Here is a 26,471-nt window from a genome sequence, read left to right on the forward strand (position 1 = left end):
AAGCTTTCTTCTTCTTCCTCAGAGTATTCTTCACTTTTGTCATGGTTTTAGTTGGGAATCTGGATGAACCAATCATCACAGAGAGAAAGGTATACACAAATCTTGTCTTCCTATATTCCACAAAAGTAGCACCAAAAACTTCTGCAATTAGACACATTTCAATCTCCTTGCAATTTTTTTCCATATTTTTCTCATGACCTTTCTTTATCCTCTCTTTTCTCATCTTAGCTTCAATCTCCTCGACGGTTTCTAATTCGGTTTTTTTTGGGATCAATAGGCATTTGAATGATGGTAGCAATTTTTGCTTCAACTTCTTCTTCAGATTCTTCAAATGGTAACTCTGGAATCCATGTAGTTCTTGGCTCAACAACCTCTATATAGCAATGATCTCTACTCACTATAAAAGTAAACTTGTCTTTGTACTTCCAAACCATATCCAGAGGAAACCTTTCTCTTTCTTGCATAATCTCTTGAAAACACTTGAACTGACCATCATATGCTTGTCTATAAGATTTGTTATTTGTACCATAACTCCTAATAATTGCCTTATTTGAACCACAACCAGTAAAAAAATATTCCATTCATGATTTTCTTTGCCCAATAACTCATTCATAAACATGAAAGCCAAACAGATAATCAGGGACCCAAACTTAAAAGTGTACTTACTTTTCTTTGTCTTCTCTAGATCCTCCAACAACTGCTATCTCACCAACTCACATAGATCAAATCTTTTACTGACAGTCACCATCTGATGTGCATTATGTATGGCTATGGTTGTGATATAACACTCCCAATTCTAGAAACAAATTTTGTAAGCAAGGCATTTTGTCACGTATTTCACTCCAGGGTCTTTAATATCTTCCATTGCCATTGCTCTTCCGTCTCACATCGAAATAGTCAATTTTTGACACAATGTCATTTTTTGCAGTCTTCTTCATAGGAAGAGTATAGGTCGAACACAAATTAGTCAACAATTTAATGGAATCTCTTATAATTTGGTAGGGTTTATCAAGACACATTACATCCCCATGCACCTGACTCAACATAATCCTTATCCATTCATCATTGTAGCTAAAATCTGGAAACTCTCTCCAAATTGTTAATTCTAATACTGAAATATTTTTATATTGTTATTTGAAAGAGATTAGGTCAATTTCAACCATGTCTTTCCATAATTCATCGAACTTTCCATGACTCAGCTCCTTCAATTCTGCATGAATATAAGCTCTGACATCTTTTGTGTACACACAACTAATTGGAACCCTAGAAAATACACCTTGTTTGTCATGCGAAGTCGCCACAAACGAATAGGGTTTCAAGATGGGTTGTGGATTTAATTCAAAATCAACAACAACTGGAGTAGCCATCTTACTCAATTCAACTTTTGCACAAGAGCTAGGGTTTGCACAACTCCCACTTCTATTCTTCAGTTTACACAAGAAGCCTTCTTTGGAAGCAAAGGCACACAAAATAGCAAATTCAACAATAACTAAAATGAGCTCAACATCTTCTTTTATCTATCTCTTTTACCAATTAGGGTTGTACTGCCATAAATGCACTTTTACTGTTAAAACTCAAAAACTGATACACTCCCCTTTTTTTCAGTAAGCTCAACAATTACTCCAAACCAACTAAACCATCTTGAATCCTGTAGAAATTTATTCCTAACCTCTGCCAATATGTTGAAAAAAATTCAACACTGAACCATAAGGGGGCACATAGTATTTGTATTTAGTTCTCCCCCTTAGACCATGCATCTCTGCTTAGGTTTTAGAAGAATCAACACCAACTATAACTACAAATCCATCCATATTCATATTTGTTGTCATCTCATCAAACTTTTTTACCCATTCCATCTTCATTTTTTCCTTTTCTTCATTAAGATCAATCTTCTTTACCAGATCAGTAGCCCTCTCATTTCTTCCTATGCAAAACTTACTAATATGTCCAAGTTTATTACAATTATAGCATACTAGACCTCTCTGTGAACCATTTCCATTCACATTTATTTTGAAGTTAAACTTGCACACAACAATCTTGTGCCCATACTTGTTGCAAGCATAAAAATATCCATTGAAACTCTTATCATTCTTGCCATAACTTGTATTTCCATATCCATTCTTGTTCACTCTACTTTTGCACTCATTTGGTTTACGTCCAAACTTATTGTAATTGTAGCATTGACCATTAAATGACTGATTTCATATTTGATTTTTGCTTTCACTAGCTCCATGTCCAAGTTTATTGCATGAAAAACAATTACCATTAAAGGATGAGGAATACTTGGATAGAATAGGAGGAGATATCCTGAAGTTTTTCTTGTTCCAGACCATAATGAAATCTTTTTGATCCTTAACCTTTTCCTTTTCCTTTTCCTCTATGTCGAGAGTGTTAGAGCCTTCACCTTGCTCAAAGCCAAGTCCGCCTTTGTCTTTATTCTGCTTTTGAGCACTGAGCATCACATAAGCGCTTCATTGCCACCTCTAAATTTTAGACCTTATTTAATATGTTCCTTTGTATTTTTTAATTCTTTCTTTAGCCTCGTCACTACTATTTTGAGCTTTGTACATTATTGGGTTTTATTATCAAGCTTATCTTAAAAAGTCATCAATAACTTTCTTTCCTTCATCAAGTAACTCTCTTGAGTATTCAGTCTTTTCTTCTACTCTCCTGTACTTTTTCTTGCTCTCATCTAGATCAACCAACTCATATCTTAGTTCTCCTTCCATGTCAACAACACCTTCAACACTATCCCAATAATTCTAATCCATAACATCCATAGAATCCATGCCTTTCAAATCTTCTCCAAAACATAGTGTTCAAATATCGGATCTACCTCAATGGTTAAATTGCTTCTTCAGGAACCGTGCTTTGATGCTAGTTGTTGAACACTATGGGATGCTAAGAGAAGGGGTGAATCAACTTATACTTAAAATTTGATCAAATGAAAGATTTAACACAAAAAATATTCCATCATATGCATGAAAGTAAATAACAGAAATAGCAAGAGCAATCACACAAGTACACCCAAATTTTTACGTGGAAAACCTAAACAAGGAAAAACTACGACGAGAATGACACTCACAATATAGATATTAATGCTTACAATGATTTAGGTCACAAGCTAGGGAGCTCATTGCTCCGAAAGGGAATTTCAGGCTAAGGCGCACATCCGTAGGGCAAGATACAAAGACTTTCATAGCTAAAGATCACTTCTTTAGGGCAAGATACATAGTCTTAATTACAATACGATATTAGAGATTGAACTATTTGAAAATTGCAATTACTAGAATGCATGTTATAGTTCATTGATTAACGCACATCTAAAACATCCTTCATCTCTACTCTATCACATATTTGGATCACTATATATGTTCGCACTTTATTCATAACTTATATATATAACCCTACAATGATTTTGACCTATATATTGACTGCAACACCTAGGGCATTCATTAAGTCGACTAAGGGTAGATGAAACAAGTATAAGCAATTGTTTGCCTCAATAATAATTTCCAGTGCAAATCCCAAAGGAAAAATTAAACATGTGGAGGACCACACCATGTCAGCACACCTTCTAGACACCTCCAAAATAACACCATATACAACCACACTGACCAAACTCCTTAGATCGATCCAAAAAATATTCCAAAATAAAACATGTAGACAAAGTGGATATTCCAAACTAAAACTTCAATCCAGACCAAAAATACATGTAGACAACCACAAAATCAACTTAAAGTATTAGTGGAACCATAGTAGGCTGTTGCAAGGTGTGCACCCTTGGTCTCCTTGTGTTGTGCAACACAGTGCTTAGGTTTGCGACATGGCTTAATCACCTCCTGTGGATTCATTAAATTTCGTGGTTGTATTAGGCATTGATAGGTCAATCTTTTGGTGCAACAACAACTGTGTTTCTAACAAGTGGTATCGGAGCTTAGGTCACAGGTTCAAACCCCTCACTTGCGCTGGGGGGATTGTTGCAAGGTGTGTGGCCTTGGTCTCCTTATGCTGTGTAGCACAGTGCTCGGGTCTGCGACATGGCTTAACCACCTCCCATGGTTTATTTATCTCTAGTGCTTATATCGAGCATTAATAGTTCGACCTTTTGGTGTAACAACAACCATGTTTCTAACAAGTGGCATCAGAGCCTAGGTCATGAGTTTAAACCCCTCACTTGTGCTATAAGGATTGTTGCAAGGTGTGTGCCCTTGGTCTCCTTGTGCTGTGCAACATAGTACTTAGTCGAGCATTAATAGGTCGATCTTTTGGTGTAACAATAACCATGTTTTTAACATAGCCTTCCTCAACATCATCTAATATATTTCTGGCACATACTAGACCAAAACACCGAGCAACCAGATTGTTCACCAGAACAGTCACAAGTAGCAACATTCCACCTCCGAATTAAACTGACTTACATCAAAGCTCCATAAACACAACATAACATCAATGTTTGCCATCCAAAACACCCTAAAGTAGTTTCCATATGTCCGCACAATATTTGTACATACTTTACACACTTATGCCAACTGTACATAACATAACTACTTCTGGATTCAGAGAATAATATAATAGCACATCTGGTTTACAAGTTTGACATCAATGATAACAACCTAAAGCTGAAACACATATATATATAACACATGCTTGTGAACTCCTATAGATTATTTTCATGGGAACAACCCTCAGAAGCCCCTTTATATTCTATGAAACATTACTAACGACTTACAATAGGATAACAATGCTCATGACTTTATTATACTTGCTTGATAATATATTATTTTAATTATCTTAATATTCATAATTTTGACATCACAACTTTTACTCAAATTTCATATTCTTTAAGAAAATGTTCGTGAGTGGATTGGGAAGAATACATAAGAAATTTCTATACATTCAATAGCTTAAGGAGGTCCTTGAGATGTAGATCATACAAAATATTGTGGAAAATTCTATACATTCAATAGCTTAAGGAGCTCCTTGAGATGTAGATCATACGAAATATTGTGGAAAATTGTCTCACTTTGCAAACTTAATAAATGTCATAATGTGAAAGCCCTCTTCTATCAATGATTATGTTCAATTTGGACTTTAGAAATATCACTTGTCTTATATTGTTGAAGCTGCAACACAATTTTTCATTTAATATACATATATGTTTTTGATAATAAAAGTAGTGAGAACTAGGGCACTAACCCTTTACATAGCATGAACTATAACAACACCATTAAAACACTAGAACACCACAAAACAGTTATAAGCTAAAGTCTTTCAGAAACAAAAAACAACAAGAGTTTGAACCAACAAAACACTAGGGACACCAGCCCAACCAAAGACCAACAAAACAAGACCTAAGCTAGTTATTCTTATATTTACAATAGTATTAAATACAAATGCTAGTTAGAATTGATTTTTAGTTAAGTCATGATTGACATATCTGATTATATGTTATTCTTATATTTGCAATAGTATTAAATACAAGTACTAGTTAGAATTGATTTTTAGTTAAGTTATGATTGACATATTTGATTGTCCTTATATTTGCAATATATGTTTATATTTGCAATAGTATTAAATACAAGTGCTAGTTAGAATTGATTTTTAATTAAGTTATGATTGACATATCTGATCATCCCATAAACCTCCTTTATTTTTCCCTACCTTACTTCAAAGATATTAAATTTATTCTATTCTATTCTATTCTATTCATTTTACAATCTAAAATGGAAATGCTAATATAAATATACTTGTGGGTATTGGCGTGAGGGTCCGTCCTGCATTTTCATATAACATTGAGCAGCTGAAGTGAAGCTTTCGATACGAACGATTGATTGATGCAAAGAGCGAGCGGCCAAGCTAAGTGTAATTATATTTGTATTCTCAAGGTGAAGGAAGCGGGGCTAAAGAAGGTGGGAGTCTTAAGAGCCTTAGGCGCGTGTTAGGGTTTCAAGGATACCGATCTGCAAGAAAGGAGGAGCCATGGCACTGCCTCTGCCACTGGCGCAGACGAGTACAAATTTCAACTTCAATATCAATATGGTCTCAACCCTTGCTAGCCAAATTGGGTTTTTGCTTCGCAATGTAAATGAGGCTAATTATCGCTCCGTCGCCTACCAACTAACTCGCGTATGCTATGTTCGCCCTTTTAGTCAGCTTTAATTCTATTCAATTTCTTTATTCTGAGTGTAGTTACATACTTACAATTATGTTCTCCTGTTGTTATCCTGATGATGGATCGCCACTCCGGAAAACAAAATATACATCTTTTTTCCAAAAAAACTTTTCTTCATCCATATTGAATTTGTTTTCCCCTTTCCTCGCCTTTGAGCTTGCCTGCCTGCCTGCCCGCCCGCTTTCTTCGTTTATTGCAGGAATTTTATTCTTTTACAAGCATGTATATGAGGTTTTCACAGTCCATGAGTTTGAAATTGAAGCTTGTGGAAAATACAATATATATTAATTTAATTAATATTTGGATCACACTCCGGGATCCGGGGTAATAGCAAATATACACAAATTTCTCCAGATGCTTTAGTTATAATATTTTATAAGCAGTCCAGTGCTTCTATGAATGCCCGTTGAATTATGATTTTTGAGGGCTTAGGAAGTTGGCAGGCGTATGAACTGCAATTATGTGTGTTTTCCTGTATCTCTATGACTGGCCTGTGAACTTGCTTTCCTGCCTGCCCTGTTAACAGCCGGAAATTGAATTTTTTTACAGGCATGCACATGAGGTTTTTCCAGTCCACGAGATTGGAATCAAAGCGTCTGGAAATACTGTAAAATTAATTTTCATCAACGTTTTGGTTCACATTCACGATCCATCATCAAGATAGGACAACTATACACAGTTTTTCCCAGAAGCGGCAATATCAATCTCTTACAATCAGTCCAGTACTTCTACGAATGCACTTCATCGTATGAATTTTGAAGTGTACGAAAGGTGTTGGTCATATCAACTGAAATTCCCCTAAATCATCAGCAAACTGTGATCTGATCTGTTGACTTCGTGTGTCATTTCAATTGTCGTGTTTGATATCAAACATATCTGGTTTTTCTCAAACGATTATTGTAAATATCATCAACAAATTGATTTTTTTCTGTTAATTCAACAATTGAAAACGGGGATTTGTGGTGTCAATGGACAACAAATCTATTTCCACACATCCTTAATCTTTGATGCGCGTCATTCATCATTGCCTTCATTGCATACAAATTTTCTTTTTCTGATTGATAAATGATGGTTTAAACAACAATGGTCCCTCACTTTGTTAAAACAATTACAGAAATCTGAGACAATAATACTGTCATCCAAGAAAAGAAAATTGAATTAGCTACGAGAAAAGTTTGTTGTGTTTCCACTGAAAGATGGCCAGACATTGAAGTAGCTATCTATAACCAGTAACACATAAAATTCCACATTGCCAGTGATCACAGAAGAAGAAAGCAGGAAGAAAGATGTCAACAATGGTTAAGATCAACTACTAGCCCTACCCCAAACCACCAATTTTGGGGCATGCTAATTTATAACAAATTTGGCTTCTAAAAAATTTAGTGTGTTTTAGGTTATGTATGTTGTGGATTGGACTTCTAGCAATCAATTCTATTTTAATGAAAGATGTTGCTACACATTTTTGAGAGTTTTTCTTTCTTTTTAATTTATTTAGAGGAACCTTTTCTCTGGTTCTTTACAGTTTCTGAACTTTGTTTTAAAGCATTTTAATATTTTTATATCTAAACAAAGCATGTTACAAAGTTTAAATACAAAAAGTGCATGGTATGAGTTGAATTTGAAAGGTCTTTGTCCGCAAGAGTAAACATCATCCCTTTTGGGAGTGAGGTTGGAAAATTGTAATGCTCAAGAAGAGGATAGCGGGCTGTCTTTGGTGAGGGAAGATGGAAAACTTTAAATACTTCAATGTCAGATGTTAAGGGAACAGTTAGGCACATGTCAGATGTTCTGCAATAATTAGTCATCTTGTTTAACTTGTTTTAGGAGTGACCTATATATATTAATTTGGAATACTTCAATATGAACAATTTTTTTGTAAAAGGGGGCAACAAGGTCCTTGGTAACCTTTCACGACCTTAGTGAAAATTGCGAATGCAAGAGAGTTTTGATTGAGGGAGGCTCACCACAAATGATATCATTTTAACTGTTGGGGTAAGATTTTGACAAATTACATGACAAAGATAGGTTAAATCTTCCATTGAAGGCTTTACATCGGCAAGGTGAAAGATAATGAAGATGCAAAATTCTAATGTTCAAGAAGAAAAAAAGTAAGGATTCATTAGGTGTTCTGCAAAATAATTGAATTTCATTAAAGGATTTGCTTTAAGAGTGGCTCAAAACTTTTTTTTGGAAGCTTCTATAAAATACAATCCATCTTTTAAAGAGGTTTATAAAATCTTGATTATCAATCTGGACAAAAAAAAGTGAGGATTGGGTGCCGGCCACAATCAATAATATTCAACTCCGAGGATAGTATTTTGGCTCTAGTTCACCAGACCTGGAAGGGTTCAGTGTCTAGTCCATTAAGATAGTCCATGAGAAAGGATGCAAAAGAAGATCATCATCATCATCATCATCATCATCATTGTCCTAGTGTCTTTATGCTTGCAAAATATTGAAAATTCTTATGGCTTCAAACCGTGCTGGGTTGCATTGGATTCTCATGCATGTCTTGTTTGGACTTGGATGGATCATAGAGGGCCCGTTGAAAGGAAACTAAAGAGATAACAGAATTCTAAATTGTGCAGATACATCTGGAATATGATTGAATTTTCACTCTTAAAATGGTTTTCAGATATTTTATATCTGTCAATGTTAGAACATTTCAACCATCTATAATCCAGACCTAGCCTGACGTGGAATCCTCTTGATGTTGACACAGTCAAACTAAGATTTGTTGTAGTAGTGAAGGACATCCTGGCCCAGTTGGAGGAAGAGGTATCTGTTGAAATATGATTAAGTGAATCAATATTCTTGTATGCCATAGAAAATTGTAGAATTTCAAAATTGATTTAATCTTTTGTATGTTAAGGGCTTGTCTAGAACATTAAATTAGAATTGAACTCAAGTGATGATAAAATGGCTGAGATAGATCTGGGTAACACGTTTACTAATACACTTCTATAAGTAGACTTCAAATCAGCCATAAAGCAGTCTCCACTGAGAAATATTATTATTGTAGGAGATTGACCTCCTTCTCTAAGAAGATGGAGCAATTGAGCCGAATAGCCTCTTTGGAAGATCAGTTATAGCATAGTAGCATTCCATATAATCGCGTTGACACAAGACAGCAAAAGTGTACATGGAATTCAATTACCTGGGTTTTAAATGGGACAAGCTTAGCAAACTAAGTGTAAATTGAGCCTAAAGATAGGTATATTTAAATAAAATTTGAGAACCATTTCATAATAAGTTCAGGACTATCTGACATGTTTTTATTCAATAATTCAGGACTCACAAATTATTATTGTGAGTTATTGAATAACTTGCGAGTTGTTCTTTGGTTCTTCAAAAGATTGCAGGTTTTTGGGGTCAAGGTTCAGGTTTGACTGAAACTGGCCCAGCAATTAGAATTGGCACTGGAAACTATTTGAACCATGATTACTTGCAATTATTGCTACTATGTTTTCAGGAATGTTTATATAGGACAGAGCTAAGTGTGTGATCTGAATTATTTTGTCAATTCAGAGGACAATACCCAAAGCAGAATTGGTGGTATTGTAAACACATAATAAATCATATAAAAAAAAATTCATTTCATTGAAAATATGTAAGAACCATACAATTTTTGGCAAACTCTGTGAAAGAGAGATGTATGCCCTTGAATCTATCCAATTTGGGCAAACTCTGTGAAAGAGAGTTGTATGCGCGGAATCCATCCAATTTGGGAAAACTTTGTAAAAGAGAGTTGTATGCCCGGAATCTATCCAATTTGGGCAAACTTTGTGAAAAAGAGTTGTATGCCTGAGCCCGTACAAGTTAGGCAATCTTATGAAGGAGTGTATGCCTGTGGACTTCATGAGAGCTGATACAAATTGGCTAACTCAATAGACGAGATGCATGCCATAGCTTTGCAAACTCGTCCTAAGAGTTGTATGCCTATAACTCTGTAACTCTATAACTCTCTAACTCCCTGCAATTGGATTCGAATTGGGCTTATTTATAAGCTTTCAAAGAAGCTGAACAGCCACTACATTTATGTCCTCATCAGAAGTCGAAGAGACAATCCAATATTGAAAGGTTATTACATTTAGATGAGAACAAAAATTGATTAAAGATTAAAATATTTCATTTAATTGAATACTCTGACTTATTTCTGATCATTCGTCCCCTCTTGAAAGGCAATGGGCCCCATTGCTCGATCATCTTCCAAATAAAATTTTGATTGCATTGTTGTTTGGTGCTTCGTGGGTCTTGTCCGAGTTGAACTCAAACTCTTCACTCTCAATTCCCACCTTCTTGACTGGAAATTCCTGCATCTGATTGCGAGGCCATAGGAAACGCTGCAGTCTTCTAATGCAATTGAACCAAAATTTATATCGTAAAATTCATCTTCGTGCATGTGCAGTGCATTGTTGACTAGACTGATAAATTGCAACAGTGAATATTTCCCAGCCATGATAACAGTTTTGTGATAAAAGAGTATATCAGGTACAAATAGAATATAAGAGTTTGTGATGGAAGCCTGCTCTGTGGAAGTTGAACAGAAGATCATGAACTTGTGAAATGTGATTTTTTTTTTCTCATATCTAGGCACCTCCTGAGACATATGCGACGTGGAGATAGTCCTCTGCTCACAGCTATGATCCATGTCACTAGCCATTCTACCAAAAGGTCGCTTGAAGAAATAACCACACTATCACCTCTAGCCTCTCATATTCCACTAATAAGTTTTTGTTGGGTTTAATGAAAATCAAGGTCTCCAGATCCCTGGCCGACAGCTAGAACATTAGTGTGAAGATTGAACTTGAGATCTCTTATCATTTTCATAGCAAGCTCTGCAAAAGTAACACTTTGGCTGCAAACCAACATTTTAGTCTCTCCACCCACGAAGCTTTCACTCAACATAAGAGAAGGCTAATCATTTGACTCCTCTATGAAAGCTGACTTGTCGGTTTCCATTTGCATGGTTCAAATCTGTAAAGAATCTGAAACATCGTGAAATGATAGGACAAAAAGAGAAGACAGGAGATGAATCGACTTAGAGGTATGGGCAGCGGCTCCTCAGGGTCATCTATGAACCATCCAAGAAATATATGATGCATATAATCCAATCACAAAGGCCGCACACTGAAACAACACATGGCAATAATTTTCTCTCCCTGAGAATATTGGAACACCAACTAGAATACTTATCAACATAAAATAGATCACTTGCTTGTAGATGCACCTCCAGCGATCGAAAATGGCTCTGATACCACTGATCCGAATTATTTTGTCAATTCAGAGGACAATACCCAAAGCAGAATTGGTGGTATTGTAAACACATAATAAATCATATAAAAATATGTAACAACCATACAATTTTTGGCAAACTCTGTGAAAGAGAGTTGTATACCCTTGAATCTATCCAATTTGGGCAAACTCTGTGAAAGAGAGTTGTATGCCCTTGAATCTATCCAATTTGGGCAAACTCTGTGAAAGAGAGTTGTATGCCCGGAATCCATCCAATTTGGGCAAACTTTGTAAAAGAGAGTTGTATGCCCGGAATCCATCCCATTTGGGCAAACTCTGTAAAAGAGAGTTGTATGCCCGGAATCTATCCGATATGGGCAAACTCTGTGAAAAAGAGTTGTATGCCCGAGCCCGTACAAGTTAGGCAACCTTATGAAGGAGTGTATGCCTGTGGACTTCATGAGAGCTGATACAAATTGGCTAACTCGACAGACGAGATGCATGTCATAGCTTTGCAAACTCGTCCTAAGAGTTGTATGCCTATAACTCTGTAACTCTATAACTCTCTAACTCCCTGCAGTTGGAATCGAATTGGGCTTATTTATAAGCTTTTAAAGAAGCTGAACAGCCACTACATTTATGTCCTCATCAGAAGTCAAAGAGACAATCTAATATTGAAAGGTTATTACATCTAGATGAGAACAAAAATTGATTAAAGATTAAAATATTTCATTTAATTGAATACTCTGACTTATTTCTGATCAGTCTGCTTGTTGATTATTTAATTGCTGAGTTATTGGGTTCGTCCAGATTGTCCGCTATATCCGGACCGGGTTTGTCCGGGTCCAGGTCTGTGTCTGGTTACGCACGTGTGGCCCGGGTGCGCCCCAGGGGCCCCGGGTTCACTGACCCACAGAACCCGGGCCACACTTGGGCGAACTCAGGAGTGAACCCGGATGAACCCTAGCTAACAAACCGCCAGTCACTTAAGTGACATTTTAAAATTAAAAAACACTTTTTAATTTTTTTTTTCCTCAAAAACCCTAATCTGACCCCTAAAGTATCATTTCACCTTCTCATTTGCTGATTTCATTCTTTCTTTTTCTCATTTTGGCATTTTGAAGGGCAGTTGGTTAACCGGGTTCGTGTGCCCGAACCCGGACCGGTTACTTAGGTTAATTGCAGTATTGAGATGGATATGGTGATGTGCACTAGAAAATTGATTCTAGGACAACTTGAGCACCCTCATAACTTCGATTAGTGCTAACCATGAGGGGATCCAGATAATGAGGAAATATGCATTGATTAGGTCTTCTGTTGCATGATTTGATAGAGGCATTATGCTCAGTCCTGGATGAAAGTGAACTCAATCATTAGCCCCCACCAGTTGTGATGAAGAAGGCAAATGCATGCAAATAGAAGAGCACAGGTTAGTACTGTGGCTAATTAACTTCAATGAAATCTGACAAAGTGCCTTTGGAAAGTTCTTCTGTTTAAAGAGAAAGGAGGTTTAAGTAAGAAAAGAATGGCTGTCTGGCACTTCAGGCAGATGCTACGTCTTTTAGTCCAGTCTAATAATCTCATGCTTTTGTGTATCATACAGTATTTTTTGATGATATCTCCAGGTTGGTTTGTTTCCGATAGCAGTTTTCGGCAGATTGCCTTAAGTTTTTTATGCATATCCTTGTGTCCTGTTTGGGACTTTGGTCAATGTTATACTGATGTTAACATTTATACTACTTCTGTATCATCACATGGGGCTCAAAATAATCTGACTAATACTGAAAAAAACCAAAATGTAAAATTTAAATCCTAATCTGATTATCAATGGGAGCAGACTTGCATTGTTAGAGTTGCATTTTTAGATTTCTGATATACTTGTATTTTCAATGGAAAACATTCTCATTTGGAGAATGAATTTGTGTTCAGTTGCATAGGGAACTGTGCTTTAGATTTCCACAGTGGAGAATCAGAGATCTTATCAAAATAGTAATTTTTGAGAAAAAACCATCTAAACAATTATTGAAGTCTCTGTACCCCAGCATTGCAATTTACCTCTTCAATCATCTTTGAACTCTGAGATGGATCCCACATGCAGAAGTCTAAATGAGTTTTTAGTTGTAACTTAGCTGAATAACAACTTCAAATAACCATACTGTTGTCCTAAGCACCTTTTATGATTGTAAAATAATAGCAAATGGCAAAATTAGATATTACTTTTGAAGAAATTCAGTTCTCTACCTTAATTTTTCACAATTAGCTAACATGGTATAAGTGCCAGCTGTCATTGAAGTCAAAACACAAAAAGATTGTTAAACTCATAAGGAACCAACAAGTGCATTAAAGCTGTCGAAGCATTGTGCATAGATAATTTCCAGCACCATAATAATATAATATATGTATTTCTAGCCTAATCACGCTTGGCCATGACCAAGAGTTATAGAATTCACTTGCACTCTGACTGGGGACCATCTTCATGTGATAGATCATGGGTGGAGGCGCGAGAAAACAACATGGTTAGAATATAGAGATGTTTGAAAACAGAGCTCAAGGATTAAAGCACCTTTTTTTTTCTACCATTGTATTATATTATTTGTATTCTCATGTATTTTTTTGAATTAATGTATTTTTTCATTGTTTAACTGTCTTTGATGTTTTTAGCATCTCAGAATCAGATAATTTGATTGGTAATAGTCTTTTATGTGGTAAACGAGTTATTGACGAGGCTTTTGTTATTCTTAACAGTTTGCAGGATATGGGTTAGATTGTAGCATTGTTTTGCTGCAGAGTTGCTTGGATCAGGTAAATTTGCGTGATGGAGATGTGCAGAACATGCAGTTAAAGTTGGAACTCCTTTCTGTTGTGGTGAGACATTTGGTGCACCAACCAAACTTTAGTACAGTTTTTTGTCAAGCTGTACAAAATACTCATATCACTGAAGATATACTTGGAGATTTGTCAAAGGCCTTGCATTTATCATTACCTGAGCAGCTTGGTTTGGGATTTGCCCTAGCAGATTCAGACAACATAAATAGAAGCCATGAAGGTGGGCATGATTATTTATTTATAGTGAACATTTGCTATTCTTTTGTGGAAATGTGGTGCTAAAGCCTAAGATTATTTTGGTTTTTCTTTATAAAGATTTTGGTTTTCTTTTCTTTTTTTTTGAAAGGATTAACTCTCAAAAATGACCTTTTTTCCAGGCCAAAATTTTTGCAAGGCTAAAATTATGGAACTGTGCCAGAATCCTACATCTGGAATCTCTGAAGATCTTATTGAGCGGATTTTGTTATTCCTTCATCAGAGTGAAGGGCTATCAAAGCATGTACCTTCTTTTCTTCAGGCCTTGTCATTGTTGGAGCCCAAAGCTCAGATGTCACTCCTACTGAAACCACTATTCAAAAATGATGTAAATGCTGTCAACACTTCGAGGTATTTGTTTCTTTCCTTTTATTTTATTATTGTTAAGCTAGTACTTTTCCAACCGTTCTTATTTTTTCAACTTGTGGATAGGCAGGATTAGATCCTTGATTTGGAAAGGTATCTTCTCAGCTTTCACTAGCTTTGTATGCATGCTACTTCAATTCTGTGCCATTTAGTGAATGCAGGAGTTTTCAATCTTGTGCATCCAATTTGCAAGTGTCGGATACTGTTTTGACACAGTTGGAAGAGGCTACTGATGTTGCAAGCATAATGGAGGAGCTTGGATATGGCTGTACAATAGATGTTGCACATTGCAAAGATGTTTTGTCATTGTTTTGTCCACTTACAGAGAAGACTGTTTCCAAGATAATCAGTACTATTGTTCGCACTCACACGGGCCTTGTTGATGCTCATGGCACACATGGAACATTTTATTCTTCACTTTTTAGTAGTTCCACAACTGATTGTTCATGGTTAACCTCCTGGAATATAGATGTTCTTTTAGATTCTATCAAGGAACTGGTGAGTCCTCTATGACTTACTTGTTGCAATGTTATATATCTTATTTGCGTCATGCTTAAAGGAGCTTTGGAGGAAAGTTGAATTCTGATAGTTACTTTGCAGGCCCCAGATATTAGTTGGGTTTCAGTAATGGAGGCTTTAGATCATGAAGGGTTTTATTTACCAGATCAGCAGTCGTTCTCAATGCTGATGTCGACATATGCAAAAATTTGCCAGGTAAATATGGCAGAGTTCTACATCACCAGATCCTATTTGCATGCTTATAGATTCTGTGCATTTCTATAGTGTTCACAGAGTAGGAAGAGAAATGTTTGCTAACCATAAATGATGGACACTGAATATGAATTGTTTTGTACTTTTTCTGCCTGCAGGATCCATTTCCTGTTCAGACAGTTTGTGGAAATTTATGGAAGAATGATGAAGGCCAGCTATCCTTCTTGAGATTTGCTGTATCTGCATCACCTGAAATTCTCACATTTGCAAATTCAAGGAGGCTACAGGTGATGACTTAGCTTACAAGTTCATCTATTTTTTGGCCGATATTTCTCCCTGTGGAGTGTTCCTTACCTTTTGATGTAAAGATTGAGGGTTATCTCTTCCATCAAATTCACTCAGGACTTGCACGTAGCATTGCCCATTGGAGTACACCAAACTCAAAATTAGATGTCACATTCAGCTTGTTTTACTTTTAAACATATAGCTAGTTTTCTTGGAGATTTGAACACAGCTCTCCACTATAAAAGCTTCAATGTTATAACACTTGAACGCATCACTGACACAAGTTCTTCTATTACAGCTGTTATACCATTTGACTTTTGATTAATTAAAAAATTTCCACTTTGACAGGCACCCTTGGAAGGTCCACATGGAAATAAACTTCCATTTGGTAGTATGAATCAGGCATGGTTGTCTGTTGATCTGGTAGAAGTATTGTGCCATTTGGCAGAGATGGGGCATGGGACTGTCGTGCATTCAATGTTCGAGTATCCTATTAATCACTGTCCAGAGACTTTACTCGTTGTTGTTGCCCAAGTCAAAGTAAGTTGTTTGTGGTGCTCTTGTTTCATTTCTATTCTATGTGTGTGGCACTCTTTTTCTGTGTTGACTAAGAAGAACGCAACACAATTTGTGCAGACCAACTTCAACATTCTTCAGCATGACATATTTTCTACTCTTTTTCCCTTATGTCTTGGGGGAAGTCTTAATAGCAGCATTATACTTAACCAACTCTGGCATATCAATCCTCACATTGTTCTCTGGAGTATGATGGATATCCATTCAAAAGATCCTAGCAGTATCTCAAAAATTGCAGACGCATGCCAAGAGATAAAGGTAAGACAGTGAATTCATTGTATCACAATTATGTATGAATATTCCTATCGTTGCATATATAGGATTGAAGCTGTAGTGTTTGTTCACATTTTAATACAGACCATTTCTTCATATCATGTCTCACTAATGTGCCAAAAAGAAAGTATCAAGTGCCATTATTACCTGTAATATTGAATAAAATGTCAGTATCACAAACATTAGCCATGCTATCGTGTCTCGGGGGATGTGTACTGGGGATGGCTGGGGAACCCCATGGTTTCCCTACACTCCAGTGAATTTCAGGGAAACAACTGGAGAGGACCCCTGTAATTTAGATTTCATTATCTTACAGTTGCTTTTCTTAAATACGTAGGTTATTGTCATCACTATATAAGACATAACTTGCAATTTTGCAGGCATTGCCTCTTGTGCTGGACATGACACCCTTTTCTTTTGCAATTGAACTTGCGGCTTTTGCATCTAGAAGGGAGTATTTGAATTTGGAAACATGGCTAAATGACAACTTAAGCACTCATAGGGATACCTTATTTGAGGTAAAGGTTTCAAAGGATGCTTTTTTCTTTATCCTTATCAATTTGGTCCTAATGACAAATGTTGTATGCTTTGGTTTGTGACACGGATTTTGTTTGTTTAAGATAAATTATTTTTCAAGGGTGGTTTACCTTTCTAGTGAAAATAATGTGACCCAACAAATGTTTTGTTCATTAGTGCTACTGTTTCTTGACGTTGGCTACAGGCGTGTCTGAAGTTCTTGAGAGAAAGAACTTTATTTGAAGCATCAAATGATGCACTGGGAAATCCAGTCCAACGTTCTGGACCAATAGTCAATCTATCTTTGGATACAACTGCAAGTTTCTTCAAGGTTTCCCATAGTTTTCTCTCTGTGTTATATTTTAGAATGAATAAATGTATCTTGTTTTGCTATTGACTGTCAGAATTTTTTTCAGGTTCTTCAGTCTAATGTTGGTCAATTGGAGTCCCGAGATCTTGTGGAAGAAATGAAACGATTACATTCTGCAATGGTCCGTGTGAATCCCCGATTATTAAGTGTTGGGGCTGCAGAACAGTCACCATCTGAAGTCTTTGCTGCTGATATTGATGAAGAGTCAAATTCTTATTTTCAGAAAATCTATGTTGGGCAGATGACTATTGATGCTCTAGTGCAAATGCTTGCATGTTTCAAGGAGTCTTCTGAGAAAAGGTATGCTACTTGCTGACCAATTAGCCAAAACATTTGACATTTGTGGCTAAATAAGATGTCATTGGATGGATTTGAAGTCTACTTTGTTTTCAATGTATTCTTTCGTTAATTCAAATATGCATGCAAACTATGTTCAAATTTTTGATGTTGTCTTTATTACTTAGGAAGGCAAGGCTTTAGGAAAAAACAGTGTGTTCAACCAATCACATATCTTATATCATTATTGGCAACTTTAACATTCAAGTAGCCAGTACATTGGAAGTTCATTTTATTCACTGTGTGCTATAAGTAGTATAAACTATTTTCATCTTCATTTTTCATTTTTTGTTATGAGGCAGTGTCTGTTTAAAGTGAGCATTGATCCAATTGAATTGCAATATGTTCCCCATATTTTTACCTGCCATTTTTCAATGTGAATGTTTCTGGCTGTGTCTGCCAGAAATTTTAATATAGTTGATAGTGATACATACCCATTTCAACTAATTGTCATACTCAAGGACTGACATGTTGTCCGGCATGGAGCTTTATCCAGGGAGCAAGAAATTTTTGCTTGCATGATACAGAGCCTGTTTGATGAATACCGTTTTTTCACAAGGTATCCGGAGAGGGAGTTGAGAATGACAGGCATTCTTTTTGGTAAGTATTAGTATTCATCTCTTCTTGCTGATCATATACTGTGGCTTATTTATTGTTACACATTTATGTTAAGTTTAAATTTTTATATGATGACGTGATTGTGTTCACATATCATAGGCTCAATTATAAAGCACCAGATTGTCTCTTCTCTTACGCTTGGCATAGCACTACGTTGTGTCCTTGATGCTCTGCGTAAACCTTTGGACTCTAAGGTTGGGTTTTATAGTTTGGTTTTTTACTGAAGTTGCACCTATGGTTACTATAGAAATATGAGAATTGACTATAAATTATCTGCAGATGTTTTCATTTGGCTTCACAGCTCTGGAACAATTTGTTGATCGACTAGTAGAATGGCCACAGTATTGCAATCATATCTTGCAGATATCACATGTGCGGGATGCTCATGGAGAGTTAATTGAATTTATAGAAAGGGCCTTAGCACGTAGTTCATCTAGCCACCCAGAACCAACAGTAGGGAATCCTCCCTCATCAGACCAACACCAGAGTTCAATTTCTTTGCCAGCTTCTGATACAATTGAGGTAAGTGGTAGACATGTGTTTGGATTTGTCAGGGCACATAAATTACTTGCATTTGCATTCGTTCACAGGCAGTTGAGAGCTGAGTGTCATCCATTGTGCTTGTTTCTTAGAATTCTGATGCTACATGGCAGTCAATTGTGGGTCCGACAACACCACAATCTGCATTGGCACAGAGACAGCAGGGAATTCCAGCAAGCTATGTTAGACAATCTTCGCTTCTGGCAACTGGACAGACAATTTCAGTCAATGGTCAGATTGAATCTGGTCCGGGATTGAAGGTTTATAATGTAGCCTTTTATCAGCAAGGAAAAATATTTTACTTTTCACTTACTGGTTTATTTTTGTCCGGCAAATTATTTTATTTTCTGTTTATTTATCTTGATTTCTGGGGCATTCTTTTAACTGTTTAGTTATCTTCTCTAAGCAGTAAAAATCATGTTTGTATTCACTGCTAGAAATTTAACATGCATTTAAATCTTGTGCATGCTTAGTCTTCTCAAGTAGTACCTTCTCAGCAAGCTGGTAGTGGATCAACATCATCTACGGTATCTAATCAGGGTTTTTTGTGCAATTCTCGAGGCTCAACAGTTCCAGGTATATTTCATCAATCGGTATGCCTTTTTGAAATGCAGGCAATTCTATTATTTTAACTAATCGGAGCTTCTATGGTCAACTTTATTTAATTTCTTTTTTATTTTTAATTTAGATGTTAGATATTCAATGTAACTCATCTGTGACAATCTTTGTGTAATTTGCATTCTTTTATGTATGGTTGTACTAAAGAAGATGTTAGCACATCAACTCTTCTGGGGACTTCACCCCAGTGCCTATAATGTGGGATAAACAGTCACCCTATCTACTTTTTGTATTTTAATTGACGATTCCATGGTAATTAGTGTAGGCTTAAACTGGATGTCATATAAATTATCAGTGACAACCAACTTCCATGAATAATCATGACTCATTTCTTCTTTGACCTTTTTTCCATGCGTATTAGTAAAATCACAAGAAAAGGGGGCCCACAAAATATGTAAACACTTCTAAGCAATGCTAGTACCAGAGATAAGAAGGATGCTATCACATACTTTCTCTTTTGGATTTGCAATTTTTTTGGACTGGCGAGACAGACTGATTGAAGTTTTTAATTACATGGATATTTTTTGTGAAATGATATATCCTATTTTGGCTTTTCTTTATATGTTTATATATATTGATGACTTTACTTGCCCTTGTGCATAACAGTTACCAGACAAACTTTGAACAGCTTTGGACATGCTCTTAACATTGAAACATTAGTGGCTGCTGCTGAAAAACGAGATGCAGCTATTGAGGTGCATTATTTCTCTAACATTTTAAATGAGATGATGCCATTATTTTAATCCAAATCCTCATGGATCCATCAAACAATATAAGTAACCTGTGGAATCACCAAGTAATACTTAAATTACCTTTGAATAAATATATCATGTGAGTACAGAAGCAACTATTTATGTGAATTATAAATATTAACTGTATGTGGAAACATTATATTTCTATGTAAGGATTTACTCGTATGAGGGTTAAAGCTCTTTTTGGTATAATCACTATGGGCATAGGACCATTGACAATATATGAGGAAATACAGGCACCTGGCCCAGAAGTTCAGGATAAGATAGCTTTTATGATTAATAATATTTCAACAACCAACTTGGAAGCCAAATCGAAGGAGTTTTTGGAGATTTTGAAAGATCAATACTATCCATGGTTTGCACAGTATATGGTGATGAAAAGGTGAGTGGTATTCTTGTATCAACTATTTTTCTGAAAGTACCTGGTCATTATATTTTTTAATTAACCTACACTCTTTTGCCAACACATCGGCATTTATTTTGCAGGGCTAGTATTGAACCTAATTTTCATGACTTGTATTTGAAGTTTTTGGACAAGATCAATTCGAAATTACTGCATAAAGAAATCATCAAAGCTACTTACGAAAATTGCAAGGTTAGTTTTATCTTTTTATGGCATCTTGTTCTTTGGCACAGAATACGGACCTCTGTATCTCATAATTTTGTTGTGTCCAAAAATTTGAGATTTTATATCATTGGCAGGTTCTTTTAAAGTCGGAGCTTATTAAATCTAGTTCAGAAGAACGATCTTTACTCAAAAATCTGGGAAGTTGGCTTGGGAAACTTACTATTGGTAGAAACCAGGCGTTGCGGGCTCGGGAAATTGATCCTAAACTTTTGATCATTGAGGTTATTCTTATTTTCTTTTTCTTCTTTTTATGATGACCTTGTGATAATTAATTTATTAAATGCTTTACTTGTAGAGTTGCTTGTTTTTATTTTTCAAAAGCAAGCTGGAATGGATAATAAGACATGCTTTAAATTGATTCTTTCACATTTTGTAAATAAAATATTAATTTTGCATGTTCACTAAATTATTTGTGGAAGTGGGTGCCCAGAGGTGCCAACACATACTAACTTAATGTAAGCAACGAGGCCTTACCAACTTCGTGTTTTGTTTGTTTGTAGTACAGTTCAGTAATTTGAATATACAAACATGGATTGCTAATAAAACACAATTACATGCATTTAAAATTTGCTAGGCACTGTTTCTGTGCTGTTTTGAATCCTGAACAGCCTGTCAGTCAAAGCTGGGACAAAACCTATCAATCCTGATAGAAAATGCAAAACGTAGCCTGTACGTCACCAACATGTCAAAGAAATGCATTTTTACATTGGAAACAAACAGAAAACTGCTTAGCTTTCCACTTTTAAACCTGAGTACCTTTGATGAGTTAAGGAATACGATTTTTTCCCCAAATGTTTGCCTGTTTCAATATTTCTTTTGCTTAGCTGTTTACTTGTAAACTCGAGTATTGAAAATTATGTATACACTGGTCATGCTTGTTCTCCCCATGTAATTCTGTGCCTTTTTGAATCTTGCTGAACAGCATTGCAGTAAAAGCTGGGACCAAATCCATCATCCTGCTGGCAAATGAAATCTTTATTTAATAGATTGTGACTCACCAAAATGTCAGGGGAATGCATTTTACATGGGAAATGAACAGAAAACCGCTGATTTTTCCACTTTCAAAACCTGAGTACTGTCGATGAGTCAAGGAATATGTAATGATTTTAATTTTTTTTTTCAAAAAAGCCCTAGCTCATGATTATAGTAATTTGCTTAATTAAATAAATCTGAAATCCTTATTTTATCTATATGATATTGATCCAAAATTTACAATTAATAGTTTATTATGTAAATCAGATTCAATGCTCAGAATATAGCTCAAAATGACTAAATTAATTCTTTTGGAGTGGCTGTTACTCTCTCCCAATACTACAGTGATTTATTTCTAAGCGAAACTCCCTTTTCTACCTTTAAAACTGCCTGATAATTGCCCTTTGAAAGTCACAATTTGCTGCCAGTTTTAAGGATATTCTAATTCCAACTCGCATTTGCACAATGGTGATTTCCATGTGAAATCATTCTTGGGAATTATGGGGTTTTGTCCTCTAATTCCAGACCAGAGTGCTTTCATTCTCAGGTTGGTTGAACCATAGTTCTTGCTCCACAAGTAGTAATTATCATATAAAAATTTATTCTCAATGATGTCTCTGCTCCTTGCTTAGGGCATGTCCCCATGCTGCTGCTTAGCTTATTTTGGCTAGCAGCAGCTGCTCAACTTTTTGAGGAGCAATTTGTGGAGCAAGTGGCCCCATGGAAAGTAAAGTTACTGCTTATTTTTATGCAATCCTCTTAAATTATTTTTGTAAATGAAATTATTAGTAATATTCTTGCAAATAAAATTTGAAGGCAAAATTGTAGGGAAAAAAAAAGTAGAGGAAAAAAATATGGCAAAGGCACATGTGAGTTTTTTTAGTTTTTTCAATAAGCAGCCACTGCTTATTTTTAGCGCCCCCCTTTTTTTTAAAGCTTATTTTCCATTTTTAAGCCGCTGCTGCTCCACCAAAATAGGGGAAGATTCCAATTTATCCTTTTTTGCTTAAATTTTTTTTGCATGGAAACACTGACTGCTTAATTCAAGCAGAAAAATGTTCGTAAGCAGCTGCATGGGGTTAGCCTCTATTAAATAGGCTGTTTTCTGCCAGAGTCACCACTCCTCAAGTGTCTCTTGATTAAAACACTTGATGATGATTTCATTTCGAAAACGTTATTAATTCTTCCTTCGGTGCTTTACAACTCTTAATTTTTTTTAATCAATGGCTTCTTTCTAATATTAATTAATCCTTGGAAGTTGCATATTGCTTAGAGTTTCACAACCTGCAGAAGTGATAGTGCAAAAACAATTATCCCATCTACTGCAAGCTGGTAATCAGGGGCCAATACCCTGATGTGGATGTCACTGATATTAATGGCAGCCTGTAGAATTTGTCCTGCAGAGAAAACAGAGTATCTGGGGGCCTCTTAGATCGTAGTTATTGTTGATCCAAAAAATGTAATCAAAATATTTCTTTCTTACTCAAGTTAATTCTAGTATAGATCATTAACAGAATCAAAGTCCATTCCCTTCATATAGGATTTCCAAAACCCACGGGAAAATATGAGTGCTGGGTTTAAATTGGGTTTTATTTTCAAAATGGGGACATTACACAATATGGTTTGTTTTTTTCAAAATTTTTATCTTTTAAAATAATTCCTGAATTCTCCACTTGTAATCTTGAGTATTGAAAAATACTTATACACTGGCCACATCGTGTGCTTGCCATGTGATTCTACCATCTTAGATATTATTAATGGTTCTCTCATGCTTTATCTTTCTTTATTTATGTTGCCCACCCTGACCTTCGACTTTTTGTTCTGATCTTGACCCTCTGGTCAGTACCAGTTATTGGGGTAGTACCCTGAGAATAAAGAGATTGAATTCGCTGGTCCAGGGAACACATGAGATTGAATTCCAATTCCAGGGTTGAGGTACAGAGCCCCTGCCACCTAGCCCAAATTAAGGCCTTTGGAACCACACAATCTTCATGGCACACACCATTTCCACTATTTTATCATTTTTTAATGAATTTTTTTATTTTCAAAAAAGTACTTTTTTATGGGGACAGCTGGTTGTCCCTGGGACAGTCAGGTGATCAAGCCATACCTTTTAATTTTCTGGGACCTCTCCTGCTTTTTCCCCAATTTGGGGATAGCCCGGGGATGTCCCTGTCCCGGAAATGTCTTGGGGATTGGGACACCCCAAAATATGCTGGGGACGGGTCCCAGGGTTTCCCTTATAAAATCTCTTTTGTATTTTAGACATGATAGTGACAATAGAATTATTACAGCTTATCTGTAATGGTGACAGTGAAAATTACATTGAACATTCCACTATAATATTTTTCATTTCAATTCTAAATCAATGTCCAATTTTAGTGTAACCACTATTTCATAACATGCTAGTCATATGATGTCTATGTTTAGGGCACAATAGCAGTTGTCTTTCTCTTCACTGCCGCATGATTGCTCTGCCTTCGGTGGTGCTGGGATTAATCCTGGTTGCACCATTCATTTTATTTTTTCTCGTTAAGGTAGAGCGTGTTTCAATACTTTGTTTAGGTTTGTTATTCTAGCCCACCTTTTGGGAGGAGATTCAATTTGCATATTATGTCATATGACCTTATTATCTTTTGGGCTGGAAATTGTTTTGAAGTTGATAAGCCTAAATCTACGAATGTTCATAGAAATATTATAATGTAATGCAAAGCTGATGTAATGTAATCATTCTAGGTTTCCAAAACCTTTATTTATTTAATGTAAAGGTCTTGAATGGTTGTGAGAAGTTATTCTTCAGAGTGGAGGTGATGCGATTGTTGTGTTAAGTAGTTTGGGTTGATTTGACTTTAAAAGTTTTGAACAGAATTTCCTAAGATTGATTTGCATCCAATATAAATGGAGCTAAGCTTTTATGGCTTTCTAGCGTATCCTATAATTTCATTTTTAATTGTGCTCCATACCTGTTGGACTTTGCACACTGTAAGATTTAACACCATTTCCTGTTTGATTACTGCTGCTCGTTTATTATGTTCTTCCTTCAGATTGTAATTTTTTCTCCTTCTATCCTTTCTCCAATATTGTTTCTTTCAATGCAATGAAAGCTGACATAAGCTAATCACCATAGGTGCTCAAAATTTTTGTTTCTTTAATTTTAGGGTCTTGATTACTGGTGCGAAGTTATAGTTCAGAGTGGCAGGCAATGCGTTTATGTGGTACTGGATATTTGTGTTTGATTTAACTTTAAACAGAATATGCTAAGATCAAATTGCATTCAGTTTCAATGGAAATAAGCTTCTCTTGCTTTCTAGTGTTTCCTATAGTTTCATTTTTATTTGTGCTCTCTCCCTTTTTGTGCTTTGTAAGAATTCACACCCATTTACCTTGGACTATTTCTGTTCGTTATGATATTTGCCCCTTCAATCATCTCCCCAGTGTTGTTTCTTGGTGGTTTTGATGATCCTTTAAATGTATTTCAGTTTTCATCCCACCATTGGGGCTTATTCACTTCCTTCTTGTTACTTCTCTCCAGATTACATTTCCAACATAATTTTTCATTGTCTTTAAGTCAATAGGAAGTTGTGCATCATTATAATTGGTACAAAAAATAATGCTGCATCTTTTAGCTAGCAGGGCTAGATTACACTGACAACATGGAACATGTTTCAGAGAAATGTTATATTTGTCTTTTTAAGTTTGAATCTTATTTTACATTGTAAACAGTAGAAGTGCTTAATATAGTTTAACAACCTACACTTATAGCAGTTATGGGCTAAGTCACAGGGTTCACCGAATTTCATGCTTGAAGATCGAAATTTGGCAAACAGTAAAAAAACTTATGAAATTCGTTAAAATTCGCCTTTAGATTCATACGGAAGAGGCAACAAGGTTGCATTCAAGGGTTGAGCAGTGAGCGAAAAATATTTTCTGGTAGGGCACGACTCAGTTCTTCCGCAGCCAAAAAATTATGCATTTCTTCGATTACGGGATTCTGAGATTTGAGCAAGACGGAGCACCAGCAGGTAGGCGTGACTCAGATTTTCCTTTAACTGTGCGTCTCCTGCCGAGTGATGACTCATACAAACTAATTTCCCATCGGGCAACCTGCAAATATCGTACATCTTATTTATATGCTTATTTAAGTATTTTTAATTAAACTTCAACGCGTTTTAGTAATTAATATGTTTAATATGTTTAAAGATATTATATTTAACATATTTCAATTTAATAAGTTATTTTTATTTTATACACATTATATTTAACATGTTTAAATTTAATATTATTTTATTTTTTAATATTAACATTTAGTAAAGTATAATTTAATATTTTGAACGTTTAGTTTAGTTTTTAAATTATTAGTCCCGCCTATCTATAGGCGGAGACTAATGTTTCCGTCTCTCTGCATTTTCAATTAATTTT

At 35.7% G+C, this 26,471-nt stretch overlaps 1 protein-coding gene across 4 annotated transcripts in view; it reads left to right on the forward strand.

Moving 5' to 3' along the window:
- The first annotated feature begins 5,765 nt into the window (after positions 1-5,765).
- LOC131074644 (uncharacterized) overlaps positions 5,766-26,471 on the forward strand; it is a 46,715-nt gene continuing 26,009 nt past the window's right edge. For 2 of the 4 annotated variants that reach the window (XM_058011302.2, XM_058011301.2), the window contains exons 1-20: positions 5,766-6,129; positions 14,156-14,456; positions 14,614-14,842; positions 15,010-15,355; positions 15,458-15,571; positions 15,727-15,855; positions 16,202-16,393; positions 16,490-16,687; positions 17,083-17,220; positions 17,424-17,549; positions 17,635-17,888; positions 18,421-18,524; positions 18,642-18,736; positions 18,822-19,064; positions 19,175-19,342; positions 19,556-19,658; positions 20,307-20,395; positions 20,689-20,834; positions 20,939-21,047; positions 21,155-21,301. In XM_058011302.2, coding sequence (XP_057867285.2) covers positions 5,983-6,129; positions 14,156-14,456; positions 14,614-14,842; positions 15,010-15,355; positions 15,458-15,571; positions 15,727-15,855; positions 16,202-16,393; positions 16,490-16,687; positions 17,083-17,220; positions 17,424-17,549; positions 17,635-17,888; positions 18,421-18,524; positions 18,642-18,736; positions 18,822-19,064; positions 19,175-19,342; positions 19,556-19,658; positions 20,307-20,395; positions 20,689-20,834; positions 20,939-21,047; positions 21,155-21,301 — 3,378 coding nt within the window. In that variant the 5' untranslated portion in view covers positions 5,766-5,982. The remainder of the gene's footprint in view (positions 6,130-14,155; positions 14,457-14,613; positions 14,843-15,009; positions 15,356-15,457; positions 15,572-15,726; positions 15,856-16,201; positions 16,394-16,489; positions 16,688-17,082; positions 17,221-17,423; positions 17,550-17,634; positions 17,889-18,420; positions 18,525-18,641; positions 18,737-18,821; positions 19,065-19,174; positions 19,343-19,555; positions 19,659-20,306; positions 20,396-20,688; positions 20,835-20,938; positions 21,048-21,154; positions 21,302-26,471) is intronic. The other 2 variants (XM_058011304.2, XM_058011303.2) reach the window with 2 other exon arrangements.

Source organism: Cryptomeria japonica, chromosome 4 (genome assembly GCF_030272615.1).
Source record: "Cryptomeria japonica chromosome 4, Sugi_1.0, whole genome shotgun sequence".
In the NCBI taxonomy this organism is placed as follows: domain Eukaryota; kingdom Viridiplantae; phylum Streptophyta; class Pinopsida; order Cupressales; family Cupressaceae; genus Cryptomeria; species Cryptomeria japonica.